A 14,745-nucleotide genomic window follows, 5' to 3' on the forward strand; every position below is an offset into this window, starting at 1 on the left:
GGATAAATGGTGTATGCATTCTCTGTGGGAGGCAATTTGCTGTTCTTCTCACTAAACAGTAATCCAGTGCGTCTGCAGCAGAATTTTACACATACACACACAGTCATGCTATAATCACACTGCTCAGTTTCTCTCAAGGCATTATTGATGCACCAGTACCTAAAAGATAATCTTGTATTTAAAAACAATTCAGTTTTGCCTGAACATTGATCTTTTAACTTGAGTGCAAGGCAGAGCAAATGGTTAGAATGAAGAGTCAATTTGTAATTTGACCCAGGTAGTTGCAGGGAGTTCCCAGGAGTTTCAAATCAATTACTCCTGGTGCTACTTAACCACAACTTGCCTCTATTGAGCATGTCACAGCATCTCTAATTGAACCTGTGTATAAAACCAAAGATTTCACTCTGTCCTTTGGCATATGTGTATGTTACAGGGATAAGCCCAGTGAATGTTGAGCTTTCTAAGCATGTGAAAGCTTAGTGTGTGCTTTAGAAGCTTGTCAGCCTTCGTAAACACAACTTCTCTTCTTTCTTTTTTTCCCTAGACATCTGGAGGACTGTGGACAGAATGCATATCACAGCTCAATGCAGATCAACAGGCAGCCATACAGGAGCTCCTGAACTCTGCTTGAAGGGCCTTAATTATCATCTGCAAGAAAACTAACTCCAAATAAATGTTTACCCTATTGTTTAGGTTTCTTTTGTTTCTTTTTTTTGAGTAAAACAGAACTGTAGTGCGTGTAGGCCATACTTCTGCAACCTACAGGCAGTGGCAGCAGGAAGAAGCATTCTTTCCGAACGGTGTTTAAATCGGTTTCTATCCCACAACACTGAAGAAGTTTCCTGTAAACCCTACAATAGCACTGAAGAGTATTTTTCTAACGGTATTAGCCATCCATATGATGGTGAAAGGGAAACAAGTTGAATTTTCTCATTAGACATAATGAATTAAGAAACAGCTTTAAGACCTTGTATTCAGCAGTAGATGTACGTTATAACAGATAAACATTTCTCTACATCTAGTGTTAATTGTATTAATTGGAGTGTGAGTCTTTGTAGGGTAGAAAGTGCCCTTCTGCCCAACAAGTTAGTAGATCAAAAGATGAAAAACCGAAGACACAAACATCGAGCATGAAGACCTCATTGATCGCACTTTCAGATTCCCAAAAAACAACTTGTACAGTGACTCAATGAGGAAAGCTGTTCAGCTTCCAGCCCTTGAATGTGAAGTCTCTTTGGCATGTCTGACAGTATCTCATTCACTCCTCAATAAATGACATTGAAACACAAGAAGCTTGTGTAGAAGTCCAGTGATGTGTGGTTCTTTTAATTTCCTCTTGTGAAAAGATGCAAGTGACAAACTATACAAGTCATGATTTTATATTGGAAACTTTGTATATTGTTGCCTATTACAGATTTTATGCATTTTTTGTTTCTTGACTTTTTAACAAATTTTTCACCCACGTGTGTAGAATGGAAACTTAACTGCATTCCTTTTATGACAGTAACCTTACATATCTTGACTTAATGTTTATCATGTTCAGATGCGATTGCATTTCATAACTTATAAAATGTAGTGTTGTTCCAGCTGCAAATGTGCAACCCGGTGATAACAGTAGTATGTATTTTATTTAAAGCAATCAGATATAGAATTGGTAGCCTGACCTGAAAGAATCAAAAACTGTTTCAGGATTTTGGGTTGGTTTTTTTTTAGTACTCCAAGAGCAATACACCACTTACCAGCTAACATGAAGCTAAAATAAACATAGAGTATCTGATTTCTAACAAAAGTCAGTGTGAAGTTTTTGTGCTTATATTACCTTCAAGATGTTAGTATATGTGCTGATCTTTATAAGCTTCAGTTTTTTACTGCAGCGTTTTTCAAGTCAATCTCAACAGTCCCTTAAAATACACAGATATTTTAAAAGAAAGTACAAGTTTTCTTCATAACAAGAAAATGTAGAAAACTACATGTAATAAATTCATTAGAGTAAGCTTAGTTTTGCCTCTGAAAGTTGTTTGAATAAAACAACACAGAATGAGGAGTATCAAAAACCATCCTAGATCGTTATATCCAAACATTTCTGTGACTTAAAACTGTCTTAGCCATATGGATTGACATGGTAGTTTGTTTAGAGGTAGTTGAAATAACACAAGAAAGTACCTACTGGTCCAGTTCCCACTTTGTTAAATATTTTTAATCTTGTATTTGCGAAGTTCAAGCATTCAGATGTCTGGAAAATGAATTCAAAAGGCTTGGATATTGTGAGATAACTATCAAGTCAGGTTACTTATCTCAAGCACTGATACTACAAAAATCAGCTTATTTCATACCCTTGATTTTTCCTGTTTAAAGTATTATTGTTTGAATTTCACTTAACTGCAGGGAAAAAAATGTTTTGTCTTGCACTGGTTCCTCAAAGCTTCAGGCTTAGAAATTTTCTTTTCCTTTCTTTGGACTAACAGTAGGTGGAGGAATTGTAGTACGTGTGCTTTTATCCCTGAAGCAGCATTGTCTGTCTCTTCCTGTGATGTCTCTCCTGGAAACGTTAGAGCTGCTCTCCTGATGGAACAATTCTGTTTTTCCTTGCAGCCCAGATAAGGGGGAACAGATAGAACCAGGAGCTGGGGTTGCTCTGTGTGCCGGAGGCAGTGCAGGGCGGCTTTGTGCAGATGCTTCTGCCTTGTTAACAATAACGTTACCAAACAGAAGAGCGCTGCTTCAGTTCCTCGAAGTGCAGAGGTCTCATCTTGCCTCTCCCCAGTGAACTTGTTCGGGGTAATCCAAATCTTCTGTAGCATTTTCTGAACACATTGAGCCTTAAAAACTCTGAATTCACTTTTAACCAATTTAAAATCTCCAGATCTCTAACTTTTTTCAAGTCCCTTAGTTGATGCTTACAGGAATACAAAACTTCCTAAGCTACCAACCATTCTTCATCTTCTGCAAGCAGTGAAGTGCTGTTGCCCAAACAATACGTAGTACAACAGTCGCTGTATCTGCAATCAATAAATAAAAAGTCACTCTTAGGAAGGGCTTGATGGAATCTAACTGCGATTATCAATAGCGGAAGGGGCGTAATTTTATATCAACCATCTTTCTCATGTAGAGATTCAGACCGTGCTTCATCAAAATACTCAGCCACCACATTTGGTAAGAGAAAGCACAACAAGCACTGTGCAACAGCAGCAGTCTGCTTTGGCAGAGCAAAGAGGAACCAAACCCACCCAGATGCCCAAGTGGAAGCGTTCCTTGTTCCTAGAAGCAGATCACCTGGAAGCTTAGGTGAGTCCCTGTGTAAGCTCTCATTATTTTTATTGTTACGAAGGTGAAACAAGTATGTTTGCAGCTCTAGCTTGTTCACAGAAGCTGTCTTCCAAATCCAGTGAGAGTAGTATGAGTAGTAATAAAGGCAAGTGTTCGCCACCCAGTACTTTTTTCAACTGTGAAATATTTTACTGTGCATCTGTGGGAAGCAACCTTAGCTTTTGCTGTTTAATTATTCACTCTTATTTATTTGTCAAGTTAGCAGTTGTGCGTAGTTACACATCTCTTAAATTCTACGAAATGCATCTGTTGACTTCAAGGAAGCAGCAAACAGGGTCTGTGCTTCTGCTTGGTAGAGATCCTGGTTTTTTTTTAATCACGAAGATGTTGGCATTGCTTCAAGGAAGAACATCTCAGGACAGTTTATCATCCATTGAGACCTCAAGGGTCTGGCATAAATATTGGATAACAGTCGTGGGATTGATCTCACCTGATACTAGGTATCTGTGACAAAATTTATATGTATGTACTTGTCTGCAGCTCTTCAGTGAAGGAAAACAGATGTCTCGAGATCACGCTCTGTTTCATCATAAGGAAATGCTTGGTACCAGAGGAGATGACTGTCTGAGGGCTACTGAGTTGGCCTCAGTGGCTGGATTTTCTGGAATCTATTTTTTCCCTACTCCTACCATCAATCAATCAAAAATAAATGACTCCCTGAAAGTTGGACAGTCCCCCTCCTGCTTCTCATAAGCTATTGGGATGTTTCACGTTGACAAATTATCTGCTAATTAATCCCCATTGAAATGTGAGCTTCAGATGACACTCTTGTTTCCAGGAGTGAGCTACCCCCATTGGGGTCTCCATTTGTCATCAGCTTAGTTAGATTTTGGCTTATGTTAGCCTCTGGCTACCAGCAGCAGTACAACACCAAGTTCATACCTCTCTGCCACTACTGAATTAATTCTCACAAGGAAGAGGAAAGACTCAGGATACCCCTGCAAGCCATAAGCTCTTGGATCAGGAAGAGGTTTCCACAGAACCTTCTGAAGCAGAAGAGAGATGAGGAACTGGGGGACCTCTTCAGGATGCGTGAAAGCTGTACGTTCATGCCTTTACATACAAAATGCTAAGCTCAGTCACATCATGGTTACCCCAGTAGAAAAGCTGAGGTTTGTTGCTCAGGTTTTAGGACGTGTTTTTGCCTTTACAGCCCCTGAGGCCCAGCTGTTTGGTCTTTGTTGTGTGCTCTCAAATTTTGCTTGCAAAATTGGCTGATCGATTACTTGATAGAGAAGAAACCTGAGAGGGTGTTTGGTTTCTGATGACGTCTGCTCTTAGGGGACCGTCCACAGCCTCTGTCTGACCTGTTCCTGTCATTGTGCTGGACACCTGCAACGTAAGGTTCTCCACATGCTTACAAGAATGGGAGGTAAGGCCTAGTACGTTCGAGTCAGTTTTGATTTCTGTGGTTTTGCTTTCTCACTCGAGGTTGTCCGTGACCTTTCTTCAGGCCCGGGGAATTTCTGTAGCTGCTAACCCCTGAAATTGATGGGTTGAGTTTGGTACCACTTTTGTTTTAAGAATAATTCAAGCTAACACTAGATGCACACAGGTATTTGTAGTGGGGGTTCGCTTATTTAGCAGTAGATAATGAAAATTTAACAGCAGTAAATACCTTAAGGGTTCGGGGTTTGGGATTTCTTAATTTGTTTTATTTATTTATTTATGGTTGGGTTGGTTTGGGGATTGTTTTGGGTTGTTTTTTGGAGGATGCAGTGCCTCCTTCTACCAAAAGGAGGTTCGAAGCTCTTCTGAGGCAGCAGAAGAGCTGCACTGGTTGCTGAAATGGCATTTGGGATTGTTACAATAAACCTTTTCTGAGTCTTCCAGAAAAGTGTGATGGATATTTGCTGGCAGGCACTCCCTGTGGGTAAATGCTGAAGCATTCCTGAGCTAGCAGTGAGTGCGGGGAGTTGTGAGTTTGCCTCGTCAGTGTGAGGCAGAAGGTCCTTGCTTGTCTCCCATTTTGTCCACACAAGTGAGTGTGGGGAAAGAGGAGGGGGAAACTTCTTCAACTTCATATTTCTGCACTGGAAGTGTGACTGCTTGTGTGCTAAGAAGAAACAGAAAATTTTGGTCTGTTTGTTTATTATATCTGATGTTGTTTCGTTTGTGTGTGTAATAGATGCTGCTAACAAAACATTGTTCTTTAATAATTGCACGGTCCTATGCACAGGTGATAGGATTGATGTAAATTAACTAACAAATTTAACATTCAGTTCATACATTATTTTATAAAGCTAACATTAATTTTCCAGGAAAAAAAATATCTTTGAATAAAAGTCGTGTTTTGTATTCAGACCTGTGATCATAGCATTGTATTTTGAGCTGGGGAAGCTAACCTTGCCGGAATTACTTTGAGTAAAATTGTGCAGCATCACCAGTTTTTAATATCTGCTGAGAATAAAATGCCAAGAGACATTTTTACGGTGGAGATTTGTAATCGTAATTATTTGGGGGAAAAAATATCAGGCAAAAATTGCCTCGTTAGGAGTTGGTATTCCTGCATGGGCGAAAAAAAAAGCCACCCTAAAAACTGCTAAAATGAGGCCATATTATTTATCTTGAAGAAGTGTGTGGGTACAGTGGTTGTATTTCACCACTTCTGTGCTCCAGCTGAAGTTTCTTCTGGCCAGTAGATGGAGATGATACAACTGAATACTAGCGAGCCATGTGCCGGTACAAGGCAAGTGTGCTAGTTCATAGCCCCTGGTTTTTGGGGAGGGTGTCTCCAGCCAGGACCATCCTACAGGCAGGTGTTAAATAAACTGCAACTTGTGCTCGCTGGCGATGGGCACACAGGGCAGGTAGCTCGTCTCAAGAACTGCCCCTTGCAACCACAGAGACAAAAAATGAGAGAAAGGGGGGAAGGGGGGGGCCCTCAATCAGTAGAGATTTAACCACATCTTCCCCTATTCTCATCCATAGGGCAAGGAGGAAATGAATTTCAGCTGAGGTCACCTGCCAGGCTCTGGGAGCAAGTGAGGAGGAGCTGCGGCTGTCTGGGTGAGCTCCTGGGGCTCCGTATTAACATCAAAAATGTCCACAAAGTGAGCAGAAGCTTACTGATGTTGCTGGGGGCGGCAGAGTGTAATAAGAAAATGCATCTCAAGTGGAAAGTTAAAAAGGGGTAACTGGAAAGAAAACAGATATGAAATCCAGGACGATGGAGTTCCTTGTTTGCCCTTATTGCTATTAAAATCATTTCACATAATAGTTGTTACCCTGGGGAAAAAACAAACAAACAAACAAAATAAACAAATAAAACAGCCTGCCCCAAACCAGCAAGGTGCTGGGAACTGGACTCTCACCCTTCCTAAATATCAAATACAGAGGCTGCCCCTGTAACTTCTTTTTCCTAAGATAATGTTTAATAATGTTTTATACGTCCTGACATAAGAGCAGTGGATGTTTTTTGTCTTGCCTCATGTTTCAGCCATCTCATCTGTGGTGTTTGGTCTGCTAAAGCCTGAGCCCCTTCCTGGTCTTATAGAAAAGATGCTCTGTTTTCAGCTGGTGTGCTTTAGGGTTGTTTTTCTTCTTCTTTAACACAGCTGCCAATGTTTTTCCTTATGAAACGGGTATTAAAAATTCAAACAACTTCTAAAAAAACAATTTCTTAACAAATCACCTGGACTTTGTGTGCAAACTGTGAGACTTGGGCACTGAAATGTCTTCTCCTGCCCTTACTGTGAATTACCAGCCCTAACGTCCAAACACAACCACGCTCTTGTTGGATCTTTTAAAAGGGAATCATGATTAGCTTTCCCCCAAATCTTAAATTTCTCTGGTAATACCGTCATTATGGTGGAAGAAAATGATTGCTTTGGTTGGAAAAAGGGTACCATTGAATGGCATTAGGCTGGTGCTCATTGTAAGAGCTCCTCTTCCCTTCCAGATGGAAGCTCACCTCTGCCTCGGCTTCATATGTAGTCTTGATGTTGGTGCCTGAAAAGAAGGACAACGAAATTAGAAAGACTGAGAAAGAGGTGAGGAGTTTAATTCATTAGCAGAGCAGCCGTCTGAAGTGAAACTGAAGAGGTCTGGGCTCTTCGGACTGGAAAAGGCGACAACTGCAAGGGAAACAGGGTGTGCATCCACGTGGTTATGCACGTAGGGAGGTGGGTGAATAGGGAACAATTTGTTGGTTCTCCTAACACAAGAGACAATGGTACCCAAATCAAGTGTTGGATATCTAGAACAACAGGAAGGGTGTTTTAATACTTGGTGATTAAAATATGAAAACCATTTCTGATGGGTGTGCCTAGAAAAAACAACATGACAACGCCGAATCTCTGTACACCTCATGTGCTCTTTTCTGCATTTGTACCAGGCTGTGTGAGATCTGAACTCCTCTTCGGCCAGGCCCTATAGCAGAAACTAGAATAGGAATCACTTCATATAAAACATATCTCGGTGCTAATATTCATGTAGATGTTTGCTCTGGGGTATGACGAGGACATGGCAAGCAGTGCTGAGTGGTACGTGGATTCTAAACAGGAGACAAAGGAGAAATAGACAATCAAATAAAAGCATAATAAAATCTACTTCTGCTTTTCTCTGCACCGTTTTCGAGCAGCCAACGTGTTGAGGTTTCTTTTTAAGGTATTCAAAGGTGGCAAATCTGAAATGCTGAATTTTAGTAAATAACCCACAGAAAGGATCAAAGTGCAGCAGAAAGTAAAGCACGCAGCGAGGCTCTCTGCCTGCCCCTGGTGGAAGATTAAACTGTTTTAGTGTCGGTGCGGTTTTATGAGAACTACAGACCCTTTGTTACTGGTCTTGCCTCTCGAGGAGGAGAAATTACAGCAGGAAATAAGGCTTAAGATTTCCTCCCCGGTGCCAGAGGGAGATATGGCACAGCACAGATGTGCAGCACCCAGCGCTGTCAGCGACTGCGGAGGGAAGAAGCCAAGCGGGCAGTGGAGAGGCAATTAGACATATCAAAGGGAGGAATGCACTCGGGAATCTGAAAGCATGAGATGATAGGCATCTTTAGGATAAAGAACCGGTTAAATTTAGTACAGGCTATTATTAAAACCCTGGCACATTAAAACATTTCCTGTGAGCTGTTCTGGTTAAGCCTGCCCTATTTCGGCAGAGTGCGTTCAATCCAGTTATGTATTAAGCTCATGCTCCTTTTGAAAACCAATATTTAAAAAATAAGATTCTTTTTTTCTTTTCCTTTAAATTCTCCTGAAAACAGCAAATGATCACAGAAAATGAAGATGTTTTTAGAGGACGAGTGTATCCTAATGATTACTGATAAACCAGAACCTGTAGGTTTCAGGTTTTCATTTTCAGTGCAAACTCTGAATCTCATATATAAATAGTTGCAAAGTGAAAAACCATACAACAAACTGAAAGACTACAGAGCACCATCATACTGATAGGGATGCAGACATATGATATGCAGGCCACTGAGGAATCAGAGAAAATTAGTAGCAATAGACATTGGGTATTTTTTTTCTCTTAAATATATTAGGAAAATGATCTACATGGAAGCAGTGGTCATGAATTACAAATGTTTGTATTAGTGGAAACATTGGGCATGGGAAAAATGCATCGCACCTTGGCCTGTACCCTGCATCTCAAAAAAAAAGAAGGGATTATACACAAAAGCCTTCCCTGACCACCTTCCAGCATTCATCACTCACATTAAAAACCCCCAGGAAGAGCCCAAGCTGCTAGAGATGCGGGACAGGTCAAGTGGGACCCTTGACGGTGACAGAGCAGAGAACACACATTTACGGGGAAAAACATGAAAAACAATTCTGTGTATCAGCAAAGTGATGGGAGACAAAGTGGAGACTTAATCTACCTGCCCTTCTAGGAAACTTTTCCTTCCCGAGTTGAAAGTAGAATAGAGCAGAAGGTAGATTTTACCACTGAAAATGTTTTTTCTCATCAGTGAAATGAAACCGGTACTTCATATTTTCCCATCTTAATTCCACTTTTTAGAATGGTTGCTTTATTTTCATCCACTGGAATTTTATTTCTGAGAAAAATAAATAAATAACTGCAGTGCACAAGAGATAAAAAGCAGGGAAATAAATGCTTTTCAAGTCTCTAATCATTTGATTATTTGATTTTATTAAATGGAAATTATGCAGATCTTGCTGAACTTTCCACAGTGAAATATTATTTCTATAAATTATTTAAGGCCTTTCATTTTCCGAACGGAAAGTTTCAAGGATTCCTTTTGAAGAAGGAATTTCATTAGCGATATTAAACCCAACCGAAAAAAAAAAATAAAAAATGATGGTCTTGTTTCTCTTTGCTCGGGTACGCTTCTCGTAGGAGAAGCAAATAAATTACCGCCCTCAGAAGACCTGGCTGCTGGTCTGACATTTAGAAGAATTGGCTAATTTCAGGGCCTGCGTTCGGAGATAGCGAAATCATATGCTGCACCGATGTTTGCCTTGACAGCTTTTACAGTCGCTCCCTCCAGCCAGATTTAGATGTTCTAAAAATGAAAGCAGAAGACTATGGCGATGGATAAGAGGGTAATTAAGTCACCTGTTGTAACTAGCTGATGTAGAAATCAAATGTTTGTCTTCCCATAGGAAGTTAGAGAGGACCCAGGAGAAACCCTGGACGTGACAGAGCATCAGATAAGGTTCCCCCACTACCACCTGTAAGTGGGGATTATCCAGGGAGGATTTATTTTGGCACCAGTTGTATTATCCTGCAGAAAGTCACAGCAAAAATACCAGCAGGGGGATGGAAGGGGAAGAGGAGAGCAAAAGAGTTATTGTTTTCATGGGAACTGTTAAATCTGACAATGCTCTGAGCCATTCTGATCTTTGTATTTGCAAGAGGACTCTTCTCAGCTGTGATTACTCATGGCATAAATTCTGAGGGGCTGTAGAAACAGTATCATTTTCTCTGTGTTAAAATGATATTTGCTTATATCAGCCCAGCTACTTAAATGGTTCTTCTTCATCACAGCATTAAATGGTCTCGGAATCATTTAATGCATTTAGTTGTAAAATCCTTCTGGAAACCATCACACACAGACACACCTTTTAATAAAGTTTGCTCTGTCCAAAACGACAAAAAACACTGGAAGAAAATGAGCTATAATGCAGGGAGTTGTACCTCAAACCCTGAACGCTAGGGACACGCTCCCCTGAAATTTCAAACAACAGATTTGGTTTTCCTCTCAGAAGAAGTACTGAAAGATTGATGGGGTTGGGTGGTTGTTTTCTGAAAGCCACATTCAGCAGGGAGATCATGGGCTATGATTCCTGCCCAGCACTGCATCTTGCGTGGCAGGCTCAGTGGCACTTGACGAAGAAGCCAGCTCTTCCTCAGTATTATTTTTATTTGGTACTCAACATGTGAAATCATTTCGTATCTGCAAATATTTTCTCTTTCCATTATCACCCCTCTCTCCTTACCGTGACAGAGGAGGTATAGTGTTTCCGATGGGAATACTGGCATGGGAGGAATATGTATTTTGTCTTGACATACAGTGCTCTTCCTTCTTTTGGGAGAGAAGGTGAAAATGGTTTTTAGGAGGGGAAGCCTGAATGTGAATAGCAAATGGATGTTCAACTATTTTTATTTTTTAACAAACCTCTGTATTTTTCCTTGTTTCCTATTTTCTTGAATGTTCTCATGTTGGCAGTTTGAAACGTTATTCTTTTACAGATAATGGTAATAATTTAATTTATTATTAATGTTTTAATTTACACTGCAGTACTTTGGCATTTTTATCCATTAATGAGTGCTTCAGAATTCTCAGAGTCTCTTAAAAAAAAACGAGCCTTTCTTTTCCCCTTGTATGTGCGCATGAGGTAAGCATAAGTGATGCAATCGCATGTAGTTTTGAGGAGCATAAATTTTTCATTAATTTCAAGTGAACTTTTTCTGAAGCTTCAGGGACGATTCATCTGTTAACCATTTCACCGGTGATCATCTTGGCACATATATGCAGCTAACGTAAAAAATGCATTCACCCTGAAACAGACAAAAACAATACAAGGTAAATATGACAACACATGACAGAAGTGATGTTGTATAATAATACTGAAGTGTTATTGAGAAAGAGGGGGGCTTGTTCTAAGCGCTTGATATGCAAAAGCTCTCTCTGTATAAATTCAGAAGTACTAGGGAACGTTTTGCATATATCTTTGAAAGGCTCTCTTTTAATTTATAGTTTTATATGAGCAGGCAATAAACAAAATCTGGTAATTAACCGGCTGTAAGTGCTTAAGTGGCCCCCAAAGTTAAGACATGCTTGACTGCTAGGCTTATACAGTATTATAAAAATTGTTAATTACCGTTGCTTCCAGCTATAGTTTGATGTTGCGTTCTGATGCAGAAGCAAGAAGACTTGCTAGTTAGTTCAACATTACTAACCTTACCAGAAAAGCTAGTGGTATGATGATCTAAACTGAGGACTGCAGCAAAATCATACCGCAAACAAAAGCCAGTGAAGTGGGGGGAAGCGTGTATGCTAGGAAGTGTGTAATAAAAATAATGGTGAAATGAGACTGAAAGAACTGGATGGAGAATTCTGCTGTGCTCTTGCAACTAAATTAGCGAAGACATAGGAGTTAGCACAAGTTAACTCGCTAGCAGAGATACGTGCTAACGTTATGAGCACTAACATTAAGATATGTGACAGAAGGCCGAAGACTGACTAATCAAACGCCGCAGGTTTCCAAGATTGAGCCATAAACCACACTTACGCAGGAACATACTGATAAATCTGGCACAAAAGTATTTGCTGAAAGGGTCTTTGAAACAAAATTTCAGGCTCCAGGGAAAACATCTGTGGAATGTTTTATGAAAAAAAAAAAAAAAAAAAAATACTTAGGCAAAAGATGCAGCTGAAATACCCAGATTTCTACTAGGGCAGCACCTCAGCCTCTCTCCTTAATAAAACAGAAAAAAATATTGGAACTAAATGCATTTTTGAAGTAGTTTAGAAAACAGGCACAGATTAGGGCCAGAAGAACCATAGTCTGACGTTAGTGCAAACCAGACCAAATAACTTAATCCACACACTTGGGTTTTGAGTACCATTTAGTATGACAAAGTACACCGGCAGGCAAACAAGTTATCTTATGGCAGGTAAAAATGTGACTTTGCAGGCACTCTGCCATAACTACCTGTGTACGTACATGCACTCTAGAACCTCACAGCAAATAGGAGAAAAATTCAATGAAAAAAATAACCGTGAAACATCCCAACATAGAAGAGCTGTAAAAAGTGAGAGCTTTCCAAGGAGCAGTATTTGCATTCCAATGGAACTGCTGCTATTTCTTTCCTAACAGGGAATTAGGCAGAAAGAGAGGCAGCCTTTCAAGCCAGCAGAACCCTTGTCTTCCCTTCTCAGGTAAGGCAGAAGTGAACATTGATGCTAGCTTGGTTTTGCTTAACCTGAAACTCAGTTCTGGTTTTTCTCTTCTATGTCGATGGGTGCAGACAGATCTTGTGTGTTTTCTTTCATAAACATGACATTTTTTTCTCTAGAACCATTCTTTTTTCCTAAATTTATCTTCTTTTCAAGAAACCGGATGCTGTCTCTCTCTCAAATTCTCCTTTTTATTTAACATCCCAACAAATTCTGTATCTCATGCAACAGAGAAAAAAAAAGTGACCTTGTATACTACGGGAACCTAACAGCAATGACGAATGCTTTTCTTCACAGTCACACCAGAAGAGTACGAGCTTCTGCCATGTGTAATTTACAAGAGAGAAATCCTTTTCAGATGCTTAGAACAACTCTGCTTAGAATTGTAGAGAGCATCAATGGGAATGGCTGGGTGAGAGATGACTACTAGATAAACACCGTGAAAAACAGTAAATAAGTCTGTTTAGATGTCAGTCACTAGCTGTGCTTGATATTTCCAGAAGACTCAAGAACAGAGTCAAGTAAATAAACCAGACACAAGCTCGTCTGTGGCTCCTGGAGAAATGACCAAAGTGTTTTGTGTCTTTGATGGCTCAGTAAGCTTACCATTCAAGATAATATTTTACTGTTGCTTTTTGGAGCTCAGCAGTAAATGATCAGTAGCCGCAGGGCAACCTGCTACTTCTGTTTAGCAGGGAGAAAAGCTTCAAGGTCACTCAAACTTGGAAGGCACTGAAGATGACCTCACCCATGTGATGTCGATTACAACAACTCTTTGTTAGGTGTGAGTGAGGCATCAGTGATTTGGAAGCCTACATAAAAAAGCACCAGGAAATTCTAAATGTTATGGCTGACCCTTGTGGTACTGCTCTTACTGCAACAGCACCTTCATTAGCGGTTAAAGCTGCTGACAAGGTATTTGGGGAAAAAATAAATTATTAATTATGCCTGTGTTTTTAATCATGGATTTGTTAGAATTGCAGGTAGCCATTCCTCTTGGTCTTCTATTGATAGACCATGCGTTTTGTGTGGGAAAAAGTCTGGGGGAATATGACAGTAATTACTGCCTTATCATGTATTGACAGCTAAGGACAATTTCCAGCCTTTCAGCCAATAACCCATGTACTTTGCTGAGGTTTTGGGGCTGACCTAAGAAACGGAGATCTCTTGATCTCACGAGGTTGGTCGGCGTATTTTTACAGATACACCAAGGTATCTGTCGTGAGGTGTTTGTGCATAGAGGCATTGCTGTTGACAGCAGAGGAATCTGTCTTTGGGGGATTTGGCAAGGGCAAGGCTTGGAGGAGACAATATTTATGGTGTTCACGTATCTTTTCTCTTTACTGCAGCGATGAAAATATGCTATCAGGGGATGGCGGTTGGGCTCCTCAAATGGCCCACAGCTGCTGGGTGCTCAGGACGGTAACTTTATAAATGCACAATTAGTTTATTGCTCCCTCCCGAGTCCATGAGGGAACTTCTAAGGCCTGAAGCGTTTCCTCTGCATCACCCATTTGCGTGCTCTACCCCCAAGTCGTCTTCAGGAAAAAAAAATACTGGGTAAAAGGCAGGAAAAGGCCAAAAAGGGAGACACATCCTAATGCTTTAAGAAACGGACAGTGGTGTTTTAAGAGCCGCTGTCTGCAGCCGGTTGTGTCGGTCCTGGGTGTGTTTGGGAGCTCCTTTGCCACAGCTTTATTTCTTCTCTGAGGGAATGGATGCGCAGCGGCTCTGCAAGAGGCGCAGTCCCCATCCCCAGCCCTCGCCTGGAGTTCCCCTTGGCACACCCAGCCTTTATTTCTCTTGATTTTCAGGGCCGGGGAGAACCGAGGGGTCCCAGCCGGGCTCCCCTCACGCCCTGCCCGGCTCCCCTCATGCCGGCGGCGGGGCGGGCGGGCGGCCATGGCGAGGCGCCGCCGCCTCCCGCGGTCGCTGGAGGGGGCTCTCGGCCGCCTCCTGCCGCCGGCGGCTCCCCCTCCGGGCGGAGGCAGGCTTAGGGGAGGCGCGGCCGCCTTTCCCTTCCCTTCCCTTCCCTTCCCTTCCCTTCC

The 14,745-nt window shown here is 41.2% G+C and overlaps 1 protein-coding gene across 1 annotated transcript in view; it reads left to right on the forward strand.

Annotated features, from left to right (window-relative positions):
- IPO5 (importin 5) overlaps positions 1 to 1,292 on the forward strand; it is a 39,325-nt gene extending 38,033 nt beyond the window's left edge. Inside the window, exon 26 of the mRNA XM_084500436.1 lies at positions 545 to 1,292. Coding sequence (XP_084356562.1) covers positions 545 to 631 — 87 coding nt within the window. The 3' untranslated portion in view covers positions 632 to 1,292. The remainder of the gene's footprint in view (positions 1 to 544) is intronic.
- Positions 1,293 to 14,745: the final 13,453 nt, after the last annotated feature.

This window comes from Aythya ferina (assembly GCF_964211825.1).
Source record: "Aythya ferina genome assembly, chromosome: 1".
NCBI classification, from domain to species: Eukaryota; Metazoa; Chordata; class Aves; order Anseriformes; family Anatidae; genus Aythya; species Aythya ferina.